This window comes from Melampsora larici-populina (genome assembly GCF_000204055.1).
Source record: "Melampsora larici-populina 98AG31 unplaced genomic scaffold MELLAscaffold_3, whole genome shotgun sequence".
NCBI lineage: Eukaryota > Fungi > Basidiomycota > Pucciniomycetes > Pucciniales > Melampsoraceae > Melampsora > Melampsora laricis-populina.
In genome coordinates, this window is record NW_006768767.1 from 211353 (window position 1) to 225729 (window position 14377).

The following is a 14377-nucleotide window of genomic DNA, read 5'->3' on the forward strand; positions in this document are numbered from 1 at the left end:
CATGCTCTTCTACTGGTTGTCCTCACTCCTAGCTTCTTGACTTGCCAGGTACTTCATACTCTTGGGATTTTGTCTCTCATAGTTCTCACTGCTCTTCTCTCTTGTTTTGGGCTCTCTTAGGATCTGGCTGATGTTACTAGGCAATTCAGGTATGTTATTACTTTCTATCTAGGCAAGCTCTTTCTACAACTGAAAACTTCTCTCTTTGAGCTAGACTTACTCCTTCCCATTTGTCGCTGCACTTCCTGCTCCGCCTCCTCTCGCTTTAGCCCACCAACCTGGTCCTCTACCTTGGAACCACACATTCCCTTGGGTCTTTGCACTCCACCCCCGGCTCCACTCGCGTTCAGGCCAGTACCTCTGTTCAAGTAGCCTCTGGCTCTTCCTCTACCCAGTCCTCCTCCTAGTCGGTAAGCAAAGGTTCCGTCAGTTATCTTGTCTATCCTGTTCCTCTCTTCTTCTCGATTACTTACCTCTGCTTCCGCTTTGCTCCGTCCCCAGATAGTTTCCCCACATTGACGGTGTCAACAGGCCTGTTGCTGGGTCTATGTGTTCCATACCTCCTCCCAAGACATAGGGGTTGTCAACAAACTTCCTCTCTCCTTTCGCGTCTGCTTCTTCCTTGGCTTCTCTCAGGAGGTCCTTGTGGATGTATCCGGCGTCCTCCATCACCCGTCCTCCGCCTGGCGCCTTCTTCACTTTCATTGTCACCATCCTAACCTTCTTATTGTATCTCAGCACCACCATCCAGCATTTCGTTATGTGCTTTACTTTCACCACATTTGCCCTGTGTCTCTCAAACATCTTTGCTGCCTTTGGGAGCTCATACTCCTCTCTCAAGTATTGAACAAATAAGTTGAACATGTCTATCCAGAAGCCGTACGTCATTAGGAGCTCCTCATTTGGTGCTAGACCTGAATAAGTCGCTGAGGGATTGTCTTCCTGAAGTTATTTTGTAGTTTTCACCTTCTTCTTTCCTGCTGCCCTCTGGTCTCTTTCTATCCAACTCAAATCAAAAATTGTGAGGGGCACGTAAGCTTTCAGTGTTCTCATTTGGTTCTTGAAGTACGGCGTCAACGGCATCAGCATTGAGGAGCTCCCTAGGGATTTACCTATCCAATAGGTTATCCCCCCTTCAGTTTCTACATACGGCGATGTTCACATCAGTACACGGTTTCTTAGTTCCTACAACTATGTCTCTTACCTTCTTCTCCTTGGTCTTCTTCCACTTCTCTTGTCTTTCCTCCTTCATCTCTCACTGCCAGCATTAAAGAGATTCCCGGGTGGGAATATGGGTCCCAGGAACCAAATGCCCCATTTGTTACTGCTAAATATCTTCATAAGTATTTCCTCAGTAGCCATGGTGATATATGTAGTCAATCTTTTGGGCTGTTTGTTGCAATTGTAACAAAGTTACAGAACATATTACATGTGAATTTCTCAACCAGATGAGCAGGTAACTGAGCGGAGCTATATGTAGATGACAGCTAAGTATTCACTCAGATGTTTGCACATATGTAACATATACTTTATTGCTCAGATGGCCACTGTGTGATGGCTTCATGACCTATTCTACTCTCAAAAATGTTCCCAGCCTAGTGCTGATTCCCATCAAGGAACCTCTTTAATGCTGGCAGTGTCTATCTTCCCTTTCCTCTGATGTGTCTTCTCTTCTTCTTTTTTTCAGGATTTTCTTTCCCCTGTTTCTCCCTCTTTCTTCCTGTGTGGCTTCTACCGCTGTTACGTGATCTGCATTGTCTTTGTCCTCATCATCTCCCCCTACTATCAAGGACTCCGTCCAAGGTCTTTTGTCTCTGAACCTGACCAGTGATTGCCTCTGCCTTGTGCGGCCTTCCACTGCTGCATCAGTCGGTTCACCTCTGCCGTACATCAGGTTGAAGCCTTGCAACATCTTCATAGCTAGCTCGTCTTGCTGTGTCTTGAAAGCAAACTCAATTGCCAACCACCACTTCGCTTCAGCCAACATTTCCTCTGGTTCTGTCTCTGCTTCAAACATTCAAACATTTCCTCTCACCAGTTTCTCTAGTTTCACAATCTCTACGACTCTCTGTCTCTCTTTCTTTATCATCATTCATCCTAGCCCCAACTGGCGTAGTTCTCTCTCCCGCGGTGAGTATCTTCTGTTCACTCCCCCTTCTCCTTTGTGTCTCTCTGCACCGCTCATCACCCTCACATGACTTTAGGTATAGATAGGGAGAATTGATAGAGAGAAACTGAACCACTCTTTACCCCCTTCTGAGAAATCATTTACTTACCGTTGTTATCAGCTTCACCGCCAATATCTTTAGGGATTATGTCTCTTTGGTTCACACCTTGACCTCCCCTCACTTCCTCTCCGTCCACCTCCCCCTCCTGCTGCTGATCCTCATTGGTAACCTCTCCGCTACCCCCAGCTTGTGGCTCCGCGTTACTTGTGCTTTCAGTGTTACCTATCTCCGTTTCTACTCTTCCTTTTGATTGACTCCTTGTTGTCGCGCTACTTGTTCCCTCGCCTTTGTTCACGTTTTCTTTTGACCCTATCCTCTTCATCTTGATTCCTGCTGCTTTTAATTTATCTTGTGTGCTCTTCAGTTTGTTGTTGAAAGATGTCATGCTTTTAAAAGATAAGGTCTTGTGTTTTATTTCCTTGAATTCTCTTCTGTCTGAATTTTAAAAACTTTCCGTTGAAATAACAGATTATTTCCACCCGTGAGAATGTAGAGTAGCGCGTATAAGTTTCGTTCAGATGCTGAGTGTGAGGGGGAAGCTTGGAATTTGTTTATTCAAATCTAAGCTCTCTCTGTGAAAACATTGATTATGGGTTATGGGTTTTCCCCTCTCACTACAAAACTGTATCATGGAACTTTGTCTTAAGTTGTTCCTTTGATAAGAATCAATCATACAACCAAGCACGGCCAACATATTTACCTCGCATATTTACCTCGGATTTTGTAATCGGATGCAAAACCTCGGACAGAAGCTTCCCGAGGTTTTGATCCGAGGTTATTTCCAGGGCAAAAAAATACCTCGGGCAAAAACCTCGGACAAGGTCTGTCCGAGGATTTGCCTCCGATGATGCCTCGGATTTCTCAACCCGAGGCATCTATGCTGGCAGTGAAGGGGGTCAATGCCAAATCTGATGACAGATGCGCGCACCCAGCGCATCAGCGCACTCCAGTGTGTCACTCAACCTGCACACTTTTGGCTTGCGCCCAGTCCCACAAATGGATTTGCACGAACACAGGAAAAAAATATTCAACATGGAAACAAAGACATGTTGATATGCCCACCACGATTGCCAAAGGACCATCGGGACAAATTGGAAGCCTGGTTTCTGCAATTGTAGCTATGAATGAGAAAGGGCTTCTTGAAGATACAAAATGCAAATTAAATGGAGGAATGGAAGCTCAGGTCGTATGATCCAAACATCTCTCGACCAACTCCCAAGATTCTCCAATATCGAGTGTGTCTTCACGTTTGAGTCGATAAAATTCTTTCCACCACCACAAATCTAGTGAATAAAAGACAGAAGGGCTCAAAGCTAGAAAATAACTGACTGAATCGTTCGCCGTGAAAACTGCCTTTTCTTTTTCTTCTTCCTCAATTGGTCCATCATTAGACCCAGTCTGAGATATTTCAGAGACCGGAGATCTCAGAGAGTTTTCTACCCATCTAAATTCAGAGAATCTATGCCATGGCTTTTGAGGAAGGATATAATGAATATTTTTGATATTGGACTCAGACCATTTGAAACGATGGAGGACGCCGAGTGTCTTGAGTGCGTTATATTTGTATTGTAGGAATACGACTTTAAGCTTAAAGACAATTGCTAAGAGGTCTTGATCAGGAAACCTGAAGGTTTCTACTCGTTCATCAGTGGAAAGAAAGTCAATGAGGGTTTCAAAAGTGGTTTTTTCGGGTTGGAGTACTACAAGTCCACTGTTCAACAGATGTTGAGTCCTTTTTGAATATTTTGTAGGTTGCCAAGATTCAATAATCGACTGAGAGTCTTCTACGCATGGGTGTGTATGGCCGCAGTTTTCTGGTATCCTATGATCAAGATGTTGAAACAAAAATGGCAATAAGCTTGAGCAAAGAATTTACTAAATCATCACCCCGCCGGCCCTTGACTGACCAATCTGTGGGATAACCTATCCTACGTAGAGGATTACACGTGCAAGCATGACAAGCAGCGATGTGTCCCCTGGGTAGCTCCAAATCAAATAATTCGTCCATGTTTTGGCGAATAAGCATATCGGCGTCCAACAGGATCACGCGCTAAAATCCAGGAGGCCAAGTATATCAGAAGCTGTGGGCTTCAAGGAAAAAGGAAAACACATAATTGGATACTCACCTCATATTCGAAGAGTGAAAAGGCTTGAAACTTTGTCCAAGTATCTTTGAACCGACCATCCATTGAATCTTTTGGAATAGAGTGTTGAAGGCGCTCTCCAGGGTATAAATAGACTACGAATTTGATCCTACAACTTGCGTCGAGCAACAGTTTTTGAAAATCTGAGGATATCATGCACTCGTTTCTATTTTCTGTCCATGAGTAATTTGTATGTGAAGTTTGGTGAGGTAAAGTATGGACTTACGTTGAAGGATTGATAGGTAGAAGTACCAACAGTGGATATTTGCTTCCATTGGCCCGCATTGATGACCAAAGGACTAAACATCCAGGAATGTAAGATTCCTGAAAGCAGGTATCCAGATATTATTCATTGAGTTCCACACAGAAATCATTGAAAGAAAATGCCGAGAGGAGACTCAACATGTGAGATATAGGTGACCCATGTTCTCCTTAGTTCAGATTCCATGTAATCAAAATCTATTGCTACTGAAAGGAAGAAGGCTCTCCAATGCGGTTTCGAAGAGGTAAAGTGAGAATGTGGATTGAGACGGTAAAGAGAGTGAATCTAAGTGATTTCTGTTGACCAATCCTTGACTGAGTTTGATTTGAAGTTTTTAGTAATCAATCAATCAATTCATCACCTGACTCATCATGACGAATAAGCTGTGAGGTTCTTCACTATTTGACAACTTTAACTCAAATCATCATCTTGAAGAGCTAGCAGTGAAAAAATCCAAATTACCTTTCCACCATGTATGCGAATAGTCTACATGTGAACGGTCACCAAATGTTTTCTCCTCAACAAACCCAAACCAAATCCTCGATTTACTCTTTCTCATCAGGATATGATGGAGGATTATCTACATCGGGTATTCAGCAAACGATATCAAGTAGCATCCTAACTTCAGGCGATAGAACCATTGCACGAAGAGAGAGAGAAATTAAACTGATGGAAAACACATGATATTAACAAAGTAAAGAAAGACTTCTTCCTTCAGCATTGGACGTCCAAAACATAAACTGGCAAGAGAAGAAGTGAGCAATCATGGGTTTAGTCTGCTATAAAAACCTTGACCTTTTGCATCCAATGTATGATAAGTGGCTTTGCAGCAGGTGGTCACCGTCCGCGTAGGTCCACGTCTTTTGTGCCCCTTCATTAATTTATTTGCATTGAAATCGACACGCCACTTCGAGTTTGATGAGGGCTGATGCTGGCTGATGAGTGTACATGCAGTGTAAATCATTCAGTACACAAAGCCGGAACATCGTAAATTGTACAACATACAAGTCAGCACCGCTTCCTAACTTTTGGCATGAGTGTGTCACAAAACATATCATGAATGCTGAGAGCTCATCACATTTATCTTCTTCCTTCCTTGATTCCCCTTTCCCCTCATATTTCAAAAGAGTTAAACACATTTATACCAGTCAGTATCTCAGTAGCGTTCCTGGTGACTGCATAAGGAGGAGCAATTATAAGGGTGGATATACCGACGATCTCGATATAAGAAGCAAAGTTTCAAATCTCAGGATATCAATCCATTGAACCGCTAGGAGCTTATCAATCCACATATCCTACAGCTTCCCCTGTAAGTTTAGATTTAAACAATTTCACGAACCTTTTTATCACAGTGACGGGGTTGATAAGATTGAAACTGACGGCCTACTTGTTGAAAAAGAAAGGTTTTCTTTGTTAGTTCTTCGTTGCACGTATGACGAAGTCAGCCTCCTAAGGGCATTCTTTTTTATGATCTGAACATCCGCTAGTACTCGCCCCATCCGAAAGGCCTGGTGTCAGTTCCTACCTTCATCGTTCAATTTTGAAGACGAAAACGCGAATACTTTTGCAATTGAACTAGAAACTCAGGACGCTAATGGGCTTTCGAGTCCTGCGCTGACGCTACGCGCTTATTCGAAAGTTCGTCAGTCACAGTTCAAACACGGTCTGATAGTATCGCAACTCACACGATATCATCTTTACATCGTCAGTATCTCTAAACCTGAAGGTGATGAGTTTCCTTGGGCTCATTTGATCTTGGGTCACCGAACCTCGAAACTTCCACAGTTTTCTTTTAAAAGTCAAAAGCAACTGGAATTGCTGAGTATTCTCAGTCAGCTTAGCGAGTTATAAGAAAAGTCCTCTTCCAGAGATTCACGCGCCACCAATCTCAAAAGTTGAAGCTTTCAAACCTCGTCATTCAAACCGCACAACCAGCATATTTGTTTTGCATTTCTACGAGTGACTTTTTGCGGACCAGAGCTCGGGACTTTTTAGTAAACTGGGTAAAGCACGGCTATATATATGGACGCAGATAAATTCAGGCTCTCAGCACGGAATCCCCACATTTATAAAATCCTCAATTGGAGATACCATCACTCACGAACTTTGATATCGATCAGCCTGAAATATTAATTATCACTTCAAGCGAATCTTACCACCACATTCAATTTCACCCAAAATGCCAATCACTTACACTCAAACTCCTGTCAGGCCATCTCGCCCACCTACATTATTCTCTAGCCATGAACTTCGCCAATACGGCTTCCAATTAAACAAACCAGAACTTGCTCATGTCAATACCTTTGGAACCAAGAGTCAAATCTCGGACAACTCATCTGAACTTACACGCGTCGGATCATCTAGAACGACCTTTGAAAAACCATATTTATCAACATGCATACCCGATCAACCAGTTAAGATTACCACAAAGACTAAATTCTTAACTTGGTTTAATCCTTATCGAAAATTACTTTGCTTATCCATCTTTGTCAACTTTATTTTACTCCTCATGGCCATGTCCAACACTCAAAGCTACATGAGGAAACACCTTTCGGTAATGGTTCTAGGAAACTTACTGATTGGTTTCGGGGTTAGAAGTGAGTGGATCCTTAGGTTTCTGTACTGGTCTTCGATCATGTGTTTCAGATGGAACTGGGTTCCCAAAAAGATCAAGATCTGGGTAGTCGGTGTACTTTATCACATTGGTAAGTCATTTTCTCGATTGAAACCTCGCAGTACTTATTACTGATTCTTTCATATTTATTCTAGGTGGATTGCACAGTGGTTGCGGAGTATCAGCATTTCTTTGGCTTTGTCTATCATGGGGAGACCACTTCTTACATCGAGAATTATACCATGGAATCACTACTGGAAGCATGTTTTTGTCTATTCTTGGAGTGTTAGTTAGCTGCATAGGAGCATCACCTCACGTTAGAGAAGCCCATCACAAGTAAGTCATTGTACTGATTCCATGAAGATAAGCATATGAAATTTGAACTCATTCTTGATAAACTTGAACTCTTTTTGATTCCAGTTTTTTCGAAGCAACACACAGATTCGTTGGATGGTGAGTTTTGCTTTTAGTCTGAGGAGCTTTGCAGGGTAATCATTTTACTGAGATCGGTTCTTTTCTATCTACACAGGTTCGGTATCTTGGCCACAACAGTATTTGTTATCTCATCGGCTTGGTGGAACCCAAAGAGCCAAAAGTGGCAACCCTTTGCTGAAAATCTATTTTACATGGAAGAATTTTGGTTTGTTATGCTTATGATCGTTCTGTGAGTCATCTACATAGTCTTTTTATTTGAATATTGCAAAGAATACTTCTAACTGATGGACTCCGTGTACAGGATTGTAGCATCTTGGATAACGGTCATGAAGGTTCCGGTGACTTTTGTTCATGTGAGTTTCATGTGTCAAGAATTCAAATGAGATGATGATTCCTGATGTTTTTTTTGATATGTTTGCGTTTCTTCAGACTTCATCCAAAGCCTCGGTACTTCGTATGCCAGGTGGTCTCACTTCTGGTCTTCACACTCGTATCTCCCGTGGCGGGCTACGTGAATGGCACATTTTTGGATCAATAAGGTATGCTATTTCAGATACTCCTTTCATATCTTCATTTACTAAACCTGTGTCTTTATGGGGTTCATGTTTTCAGCGAGGGAAGAAACGCGACCTGTCACTATCTAGTCATCGCTGTACAAGGGGACTTCACGCGGTCTCTGAACGAGAACACTCCTGAACACTTATACACCAAGACCTTCAAGGTAAGAGATCCTTCGTTATTCCCATCACAAGCTATAATCTGACCAATGGGTGTATTTTTCCTTGATCTCGTTTTCTTAGCCATGCGGTTTACCTTATTTTTCAAGACTGTTTCAACGCGGAGTTGCGATCTGCACGGGTTCTGGAATCGGAGCAATCGGATCAACTTGCATTCAACATGAGAGTTGGTTTCTAGTTTGGATAGGACCTGATTTAGAAAAAACTTACGGAGAAACTTTCATGAACTTCATTAAAACGAGGATCAGCCCGAACAGAAGAATCATATGGGACACTCGAATTTCTGGTCGACCAAATGTTCCATTGGAGCTTGAAAGGGTCTTTAGAAGTTGGAAAGCCGATGGTGCGTCTGTTTTTTCAAAAATGCCCTATTGCTTCCTGTCGATAACTGTACTGACTTTACATGATTTTTCTTAACCTCAGTTGCTCTTTTCATTGGCAGTCCTGCTTTGAACAAATCAGTCTTACAAACTTGCCGGGTGCGAAAAATACCAGTATATGTAAGTGATATTCTTTCTCTCTATAAAAAGTCTTACAAGAACTAACAAGCTTCGTTCATTCAGGGATCGATATGGGACGCTTGAATAAATTTGTTTTATTTTGTACCTTGGTAGTCTTCTTTTGGGAAAAGAGATCAGTTTGTTTTTATTTTCGGAAATTGATTTGATATCAAGATCTTATGGACATCTTTTACATTGTAACTTGAATAATCATGTGGTAGAACTTTCATCGTATCGGACGTTTTTATTTGTTCTAAACAACTATCATTTTCAAAATTACATGTATCTTACTCTAGAATAACAAGAAGCTCAAAAAGCTCTGATCAATTGGAATATCGGGGATATTTGTCCCAGAACACCGAAATCCTGCTCAACCGTTGTCGTGTTCAACTTGGTTATACGTGACACAGTCTGCATACAAAGATACCGGAGTGTGTGATAGAAATGAACATATACTGGGGGAGATTGGAAATATAGGGGATAAAGCTGAAGAGAGTTTAGTTGGTGGACGAGAAAAGAAACGATCAGGTTTCATCATATATACAAATCTTGGGAGACATCCCTGAGAATAGAGAGGTGATATGTGCTGATTATCGTCTCAGTCAAGACGAGAAGAACATGATTAAATTCAGAATCCTGCTCGAGAGAGGATATGGTGACTGCCACCTCATTGGAGGAGGTTTCCTCAATCCATGCATAGGGTCTCTCAGGTTTTCAAGACTCGACTTTTTCAAAGTCTTCTTTAACATCAAGAAAGTGTTGATCTGGGACACTGTCCAGGAGCTCCAAATCCTGGCACAGTAGCACCAAACGCACAAAACCCAAATATTTGCAAATGAGTCCTTCAAGATAAGAAAATTGTCCGAATTTGAAACCTCATTATCAAGCGGTTCGATCTTAAGCTTTTTCGTACATTCATGGAAGCACGTAACAACAACAAAAAACAAAAAAAACTAGAAACTGAGAATCTCGTTTAGACAGGACTTCATAGATAATATGCCAGCGCGGGATCAATAACGTCGTCGGCTGATTTGACAGTAGTTTCCCTAAAGTCAGTCAATGGCTCCTACAAAGTATAAGATGGGAGCGTAGACTCACAGATGATCAGAGAGCCTCCTTGAGGGACGATAATATCTGGTATAAGATAGTTAGAGGCCCTGAAATCGAATATATCGATCGTCAGACGCGAGGAACGAGAGTCAGTTTGAATCCCAGGAATTCGAATGATGTTACTGACTTTTGAAGTGCAACTGGATCAGCTTGTATTTTATTTGGACCTTTTCGTGCACGCTTAGGGGGAGGGATCATGGAAGTTGAAGCACTAGAATCAAATTGATCGATCACGAGAGATGAAGAAACAAAGTCAGTCTAAATCCCAGGAATTCGAGTGATGTCACTGACTTTTGAAGTGCAACTGGATCAGCTTGTCTTTTATTTGGACCTTTTCGTGCACGCTTAGGGGGAGGGACTCGGTGAGTTGAAGCACTAAAATCAAATTAATCGATCACGAGGAGTGAAGAAACAAAGTCAGTCTAAATCCCAGGAATTCGAGTGATGTACTAACATTTTACCAGGCACCAAACCAGCTTTTCTTTTATTTAAAGGCTTTCGGCTATGTGTCGTAGAAGTTGAACCACTATAATCGCATCCATCAATTGAAGCAGATGAAGAAAAATGTCAATCCAAATTCCGGTACAGAATTTAAGTGATGGAACTAACCTTTGAGCAGAGTCCAGTTTAGGCTTACGGATACACGTCTTTTGGTGACGTTCTACATCGGACACGTTCTTATAATCTTTCTCGCACCCATTGTAACAACATACATCTGTTGTTTGGTTGGCAAGGGGGATTGATAGCAACCCTATTAGTATCATTCAACCTATCTAGTTTATGGTACCATTGAGGAGCTATCAAGGACTTACAAAGCTGTCCTAATTGCCTAAGTACTTCTTTAGGGATATGGGTGCGCTTGTGTCTTTCGTGATTGGTTTTGTCTCTGGACACTATATGACATTGGTCGCATGGAATTTTGTTGTTTTTGGTTACTGCTGAGACCTCAGACGAGGTGTCTTTAGAAGTCAGGGAGAGAGAGGAGTGTAAGAAAAGTCAAAAAGAGCCTCAGAAAAAAGAAGATCACTCACGCGGTGATGAGGCAGAGTGAGGCGCTGATGGAGCAGGGGCGCGAGGGCCTCTAAAGTCGATTCTACTGGAATTGTTTGGATCTATGCGAGAGTTATTTCAAAAAGGAAGAGAGTCAATTGAATGAATAGTTTACTCGCTCGACCACGGTCCGGGATGCGTACCTTGGTTGGCTAAAGCATGCGCTTCAACTTCTCTGTAGGATGTAACTACGGCTTCATTCCAGACAGGGATATCGGGCTCGGTGGCTCGGGGGACGCCATCATAGAGCACCATATCCTCTTCAACTATTCCGGGAAGTAAAGTTTGACTCGACATGACTAGCTAAACTCAGATCGAAAATTAAAGAAAGAGGTTATTCAATTGAATGAGTTAAGATCGACGTCAAAGGCTTGCGAACGGAGATCAGAGAGTTGTGGAGGTGTTCTTACCGATGAACTATCAAAGAAGAAGGGTATTGTAGGAATTTGAACGTGTTGTTGAGTAGTTTTCAAGGACGGTTATTGGAATTGACGTTTTTTAAATCTTAGAAACCAGTCGCCTGTGACGAGATCAAGTACACCAAATTTCACCAATATAACACCCAAAAATTCGTGATTTTTTTAGTAGGGTAATGATGAGTTAAGGTCTAAGAATCTCTATGACTAGTATCCGTATATTGGTACATGAGGATTTGCCATTGTATGGTCCACTTGATCATCTTCCTACTCAAAAGCGGCTTTTGCACGGATATGAGAATCTACTCTTCAGCCAGATTGGTCCAGTAAGGGTGAATGTAAGGATAGGTGATTCTGAATGGTATAGTCAGTCCTCAGTGATTGATAGATCCTCATGTGTCCCAACTAAACCTCTTTTGAGCCTCTAATGAAGACTTTACATTCCTCTAGGGATATTTGAACATACCTGACCATTTGGTGAAGGCCAAGTGTCTCAAGGCAGCGGAAAACTGAAAGCTCTTCAAAGCTGACGGTTTGATTTTACATTGTCTGAAGAGTGGTCAGGTCAAGTCTGAGCAGCAGATGACACCATTTACGAGCTTCAATCTTGTATCAAGTCTTTTTCTCAATTATCCCATACATGAGTGAGATGTCTAAATATGATGGACTAAATAATCTTGATAAAAGGCCCCGTTGACCCTTACCCATTTGGGAACTCGTGTTCGACGCACTACACTAACTCCCAGAGTGAAGAAAATCGGCGCAGAGCCCTTTGGCAATGGTTACGACTTCATCTCGACCGCAGGTTTTGTTCATTGTCTTTTAATATGATCTTCTGATGAAGCGTGCATCATCTGTGGGATTTGATGCAGGCGGGTCTTCATCACATCTGGCAGGACCCGAAGACCCGGTATGGATATTCTTCTCTTGGATTACAAACATCTAGAAGCGCGTCAAATAGGCGAAGCGCGCTTTTCTCTCTTTTGATCTTTTCTGGAGGATATTGTCCCTCGCACCAGTACAGATTTCCCATTTACAAATGGAAGCGCCAGGAATTGATCCGACATACATAGGGTTGCGGTATAGCGCTTTGATCAAACTTTCTCTCGCTCTTCGTAGAACCCAAGTTTACCGCCAGTTTCTTACTAGAAGCTTCATCTCCTCAGTCGCCTCAAGTCTTCTTGCATCTCGCGATCCAAACTTGCTATCTGATTAATTTTGGACGCGGATGCTGGTCAACGTTTGATCATCAGCGGAATCCATCAACGCACGGATCAGAGCTAGCTTTGGCCACTTTGAACGAGCAATTTCAGCTTACAAAATGTAAAGTGAGATCTTCTTTTCGAGGAAGAGTACTGTACGATTGGAAAATTCATTCGCACAAATTGGAAGAGCTGAGCACATATAATTCTAACAAAAAGAGGCTTCTTATTAACTAATTATCACATGATCATTTTCAAATCCACCTTCAGTAATCACCATACCCGCAGTGTGGCCAAATGGCCCCAGCCGAACCTATGAGGATTATACTGATTATCAGTCATTGGAAATGAAACTGCGATATGGATCCAGTCTTGGCACCTTTCAGTGCGAATCATCAGCCTTAAATCCAAAGTACTGAACGCAGGGAGGGTTTCGACTCTTCTGGTAGATCATAGTTGGTATAAGCCAGATGGACAGCTCACAATTATGTGTGCTCTTGTGATTTTCGCATCCATCACGTATTTATTCTCTGGTGCTCCGACACGTGGCTCCAACCCAGAACAAGAGTGATCCAGCATGCGCTCTGTACGGAAGTATACTCTCGTTAGATTGGCTGAGGACTCATAAAATCTGTCCTGAGATGTGTTCTACGTTACATCCTCATGGTGCACGCATACATATGTAAATTGACAATGAGGATGCCAGTTGGTTTTCGAAGTTGACAAACCACCTTCTGATTTCACAAAAGTTGGAAGTTCCTTCATTCATATCGTTACAGGAGGTTTGACAAGACTCATTCCAATTCTTCCGACAAAGTTTGCCCGAGTCATGCGGGCATCAAGGAACATGTTTCTCGAAAACGACATCAACTTGTGTACGGTTGACAATACTCCAAGTATCAAATTGGGAAATTGATCCGGACGATCCTGAGCAATCATCAGAGCAACCACAGATGACGAGCACCGGGGCTCGTAGATTGATGGGTCAGATACAGCCGCACCAGGCGAGATTTGGTAACAAGAACCGCTGTAGATATGAGCAGGTTGTTGAGTTGGTCTTGGATCCTCTGAGTTATGGAAAACTAGTTTGCTCGTTGATTTGGCGCAATTACGCGCTTTGGTATGCGTTTTGGTACCAAGGAAGTTGGCCTCAGCACACATCGAGTGCTGTTTTAAGGTGCCACTTCGAATGCAAGTAGTTGTCGATTGCCATTTTCTCGATAGGAAGGAACGTTTAGCTATGGACGAATGAAAACTTCAACGTATCAGGCCAAGCCTGGAATCGATTTGAAGGAAGGCTGAGGCTGAGGCTGAGGCTCGAAGAGGATCAAGATGATGAGAGTAACAAACCGAGATGTGGGAGATGCGGTATGTATTCAAGACATTCATACTTGTGGTGTATTACGTAATCAAACGCCTCTTGTTGAAAAGGTCCTACCGAATATGGCAATTCATTCATTTAACCGTCAATCCCAACGAATCAATTCGTAAGCATGCTTATACCCCTTGCGTCATCGAAGGTTATCAAGAAGCTCAAGAGTCAAGACGCATCTACTTCAGCAGAAGTCAAAGATTTAAGAGAGAAATAACGACCTACATACTTGCACTATTCGATAGGGTATTCAGTTGTGCCAATCGAATCTGAGCATAATTGTCAATTGGCTGCAGGGTTCACAATG

At 42.4% G+C, this 14377-nt stretch overlaps 3 protein-coding genes across 3 annotated transcripts; 1 reads left to right on the forward strand and 2 right to left on the reverse strand.

Annotated features, from left to right (window-relative positions):
* Positions 1 to 3689: 3689 nt before the first annotated feature.
* On the reverse strand, positions 3690 to 4414 carry MELLADRAFT_27934 (family 8 glycosyltransferase; the record flags this gene model as incomplete). The annotated part of the gene is made up of 3 exons (XM_007405374.1): positions 3690 to 4050; positions 4136 to 4278; positions 4355 to 4414. Coding segments are annotated over 3 exons (564 nt in total), but the record flags the coding sequence as incomplete, so codon positions are not given.
* Positions 4415 to 6813: 2399 nt separating this feature from the next.
* Positions 6814 to 9004, forward strand: MELLADRAFT_59415 (uncharacterized protein; the record flags this gene model as incomplete). The annotated part of the gene is made up of 10 exons (XM_007404875.1): positions 6814 to 7339; positions 7404 to 7584; positions 7669 to 7701; positions 7778 to 7912; positions 7985 to 8036; positions 8113 to 8222; positions 8296 to 8404; positions 8484 to 8763; positions 8844 to 8920; positions 8984 to 9004. The coding sequence occupies 10 exons, from the start codon at positions 6814 to 6816 to the stop codon at positions 9002 to 9004; spliced, it is 1524 nt and encodes a 507-aa protein (XP_007404937.1).
* A 901-nt stretch (positions 9005 to 9905) lies between these two features.
* Positions 9906 to 11377, reverse strand: MELLADRAFT_90766 (uncharacterized protein; the record flags this gene model as incomplete). The annotated part of the gene is made up of 9 exons (XM_007405373.1): positions 9906 to 9946; positions 10019 to 10077; positions 10158 to 10241; positions 10322 to 10405; positions 10485 to 10556; positions 10640 to 10781; positions 10843 to 10989; positions 11062 to 11126; positions 11196 to 11377. 9 exons carry the CDS (start codon positions 11375 to 11377, stop codon positions 9906 to 9908), a joined length of 876 nt encoding a protein of 291 aa, XP_007405435.1.
* Between the last annotated feature and the right edge of the window lie 3000 nt (positions 11378 to 14377).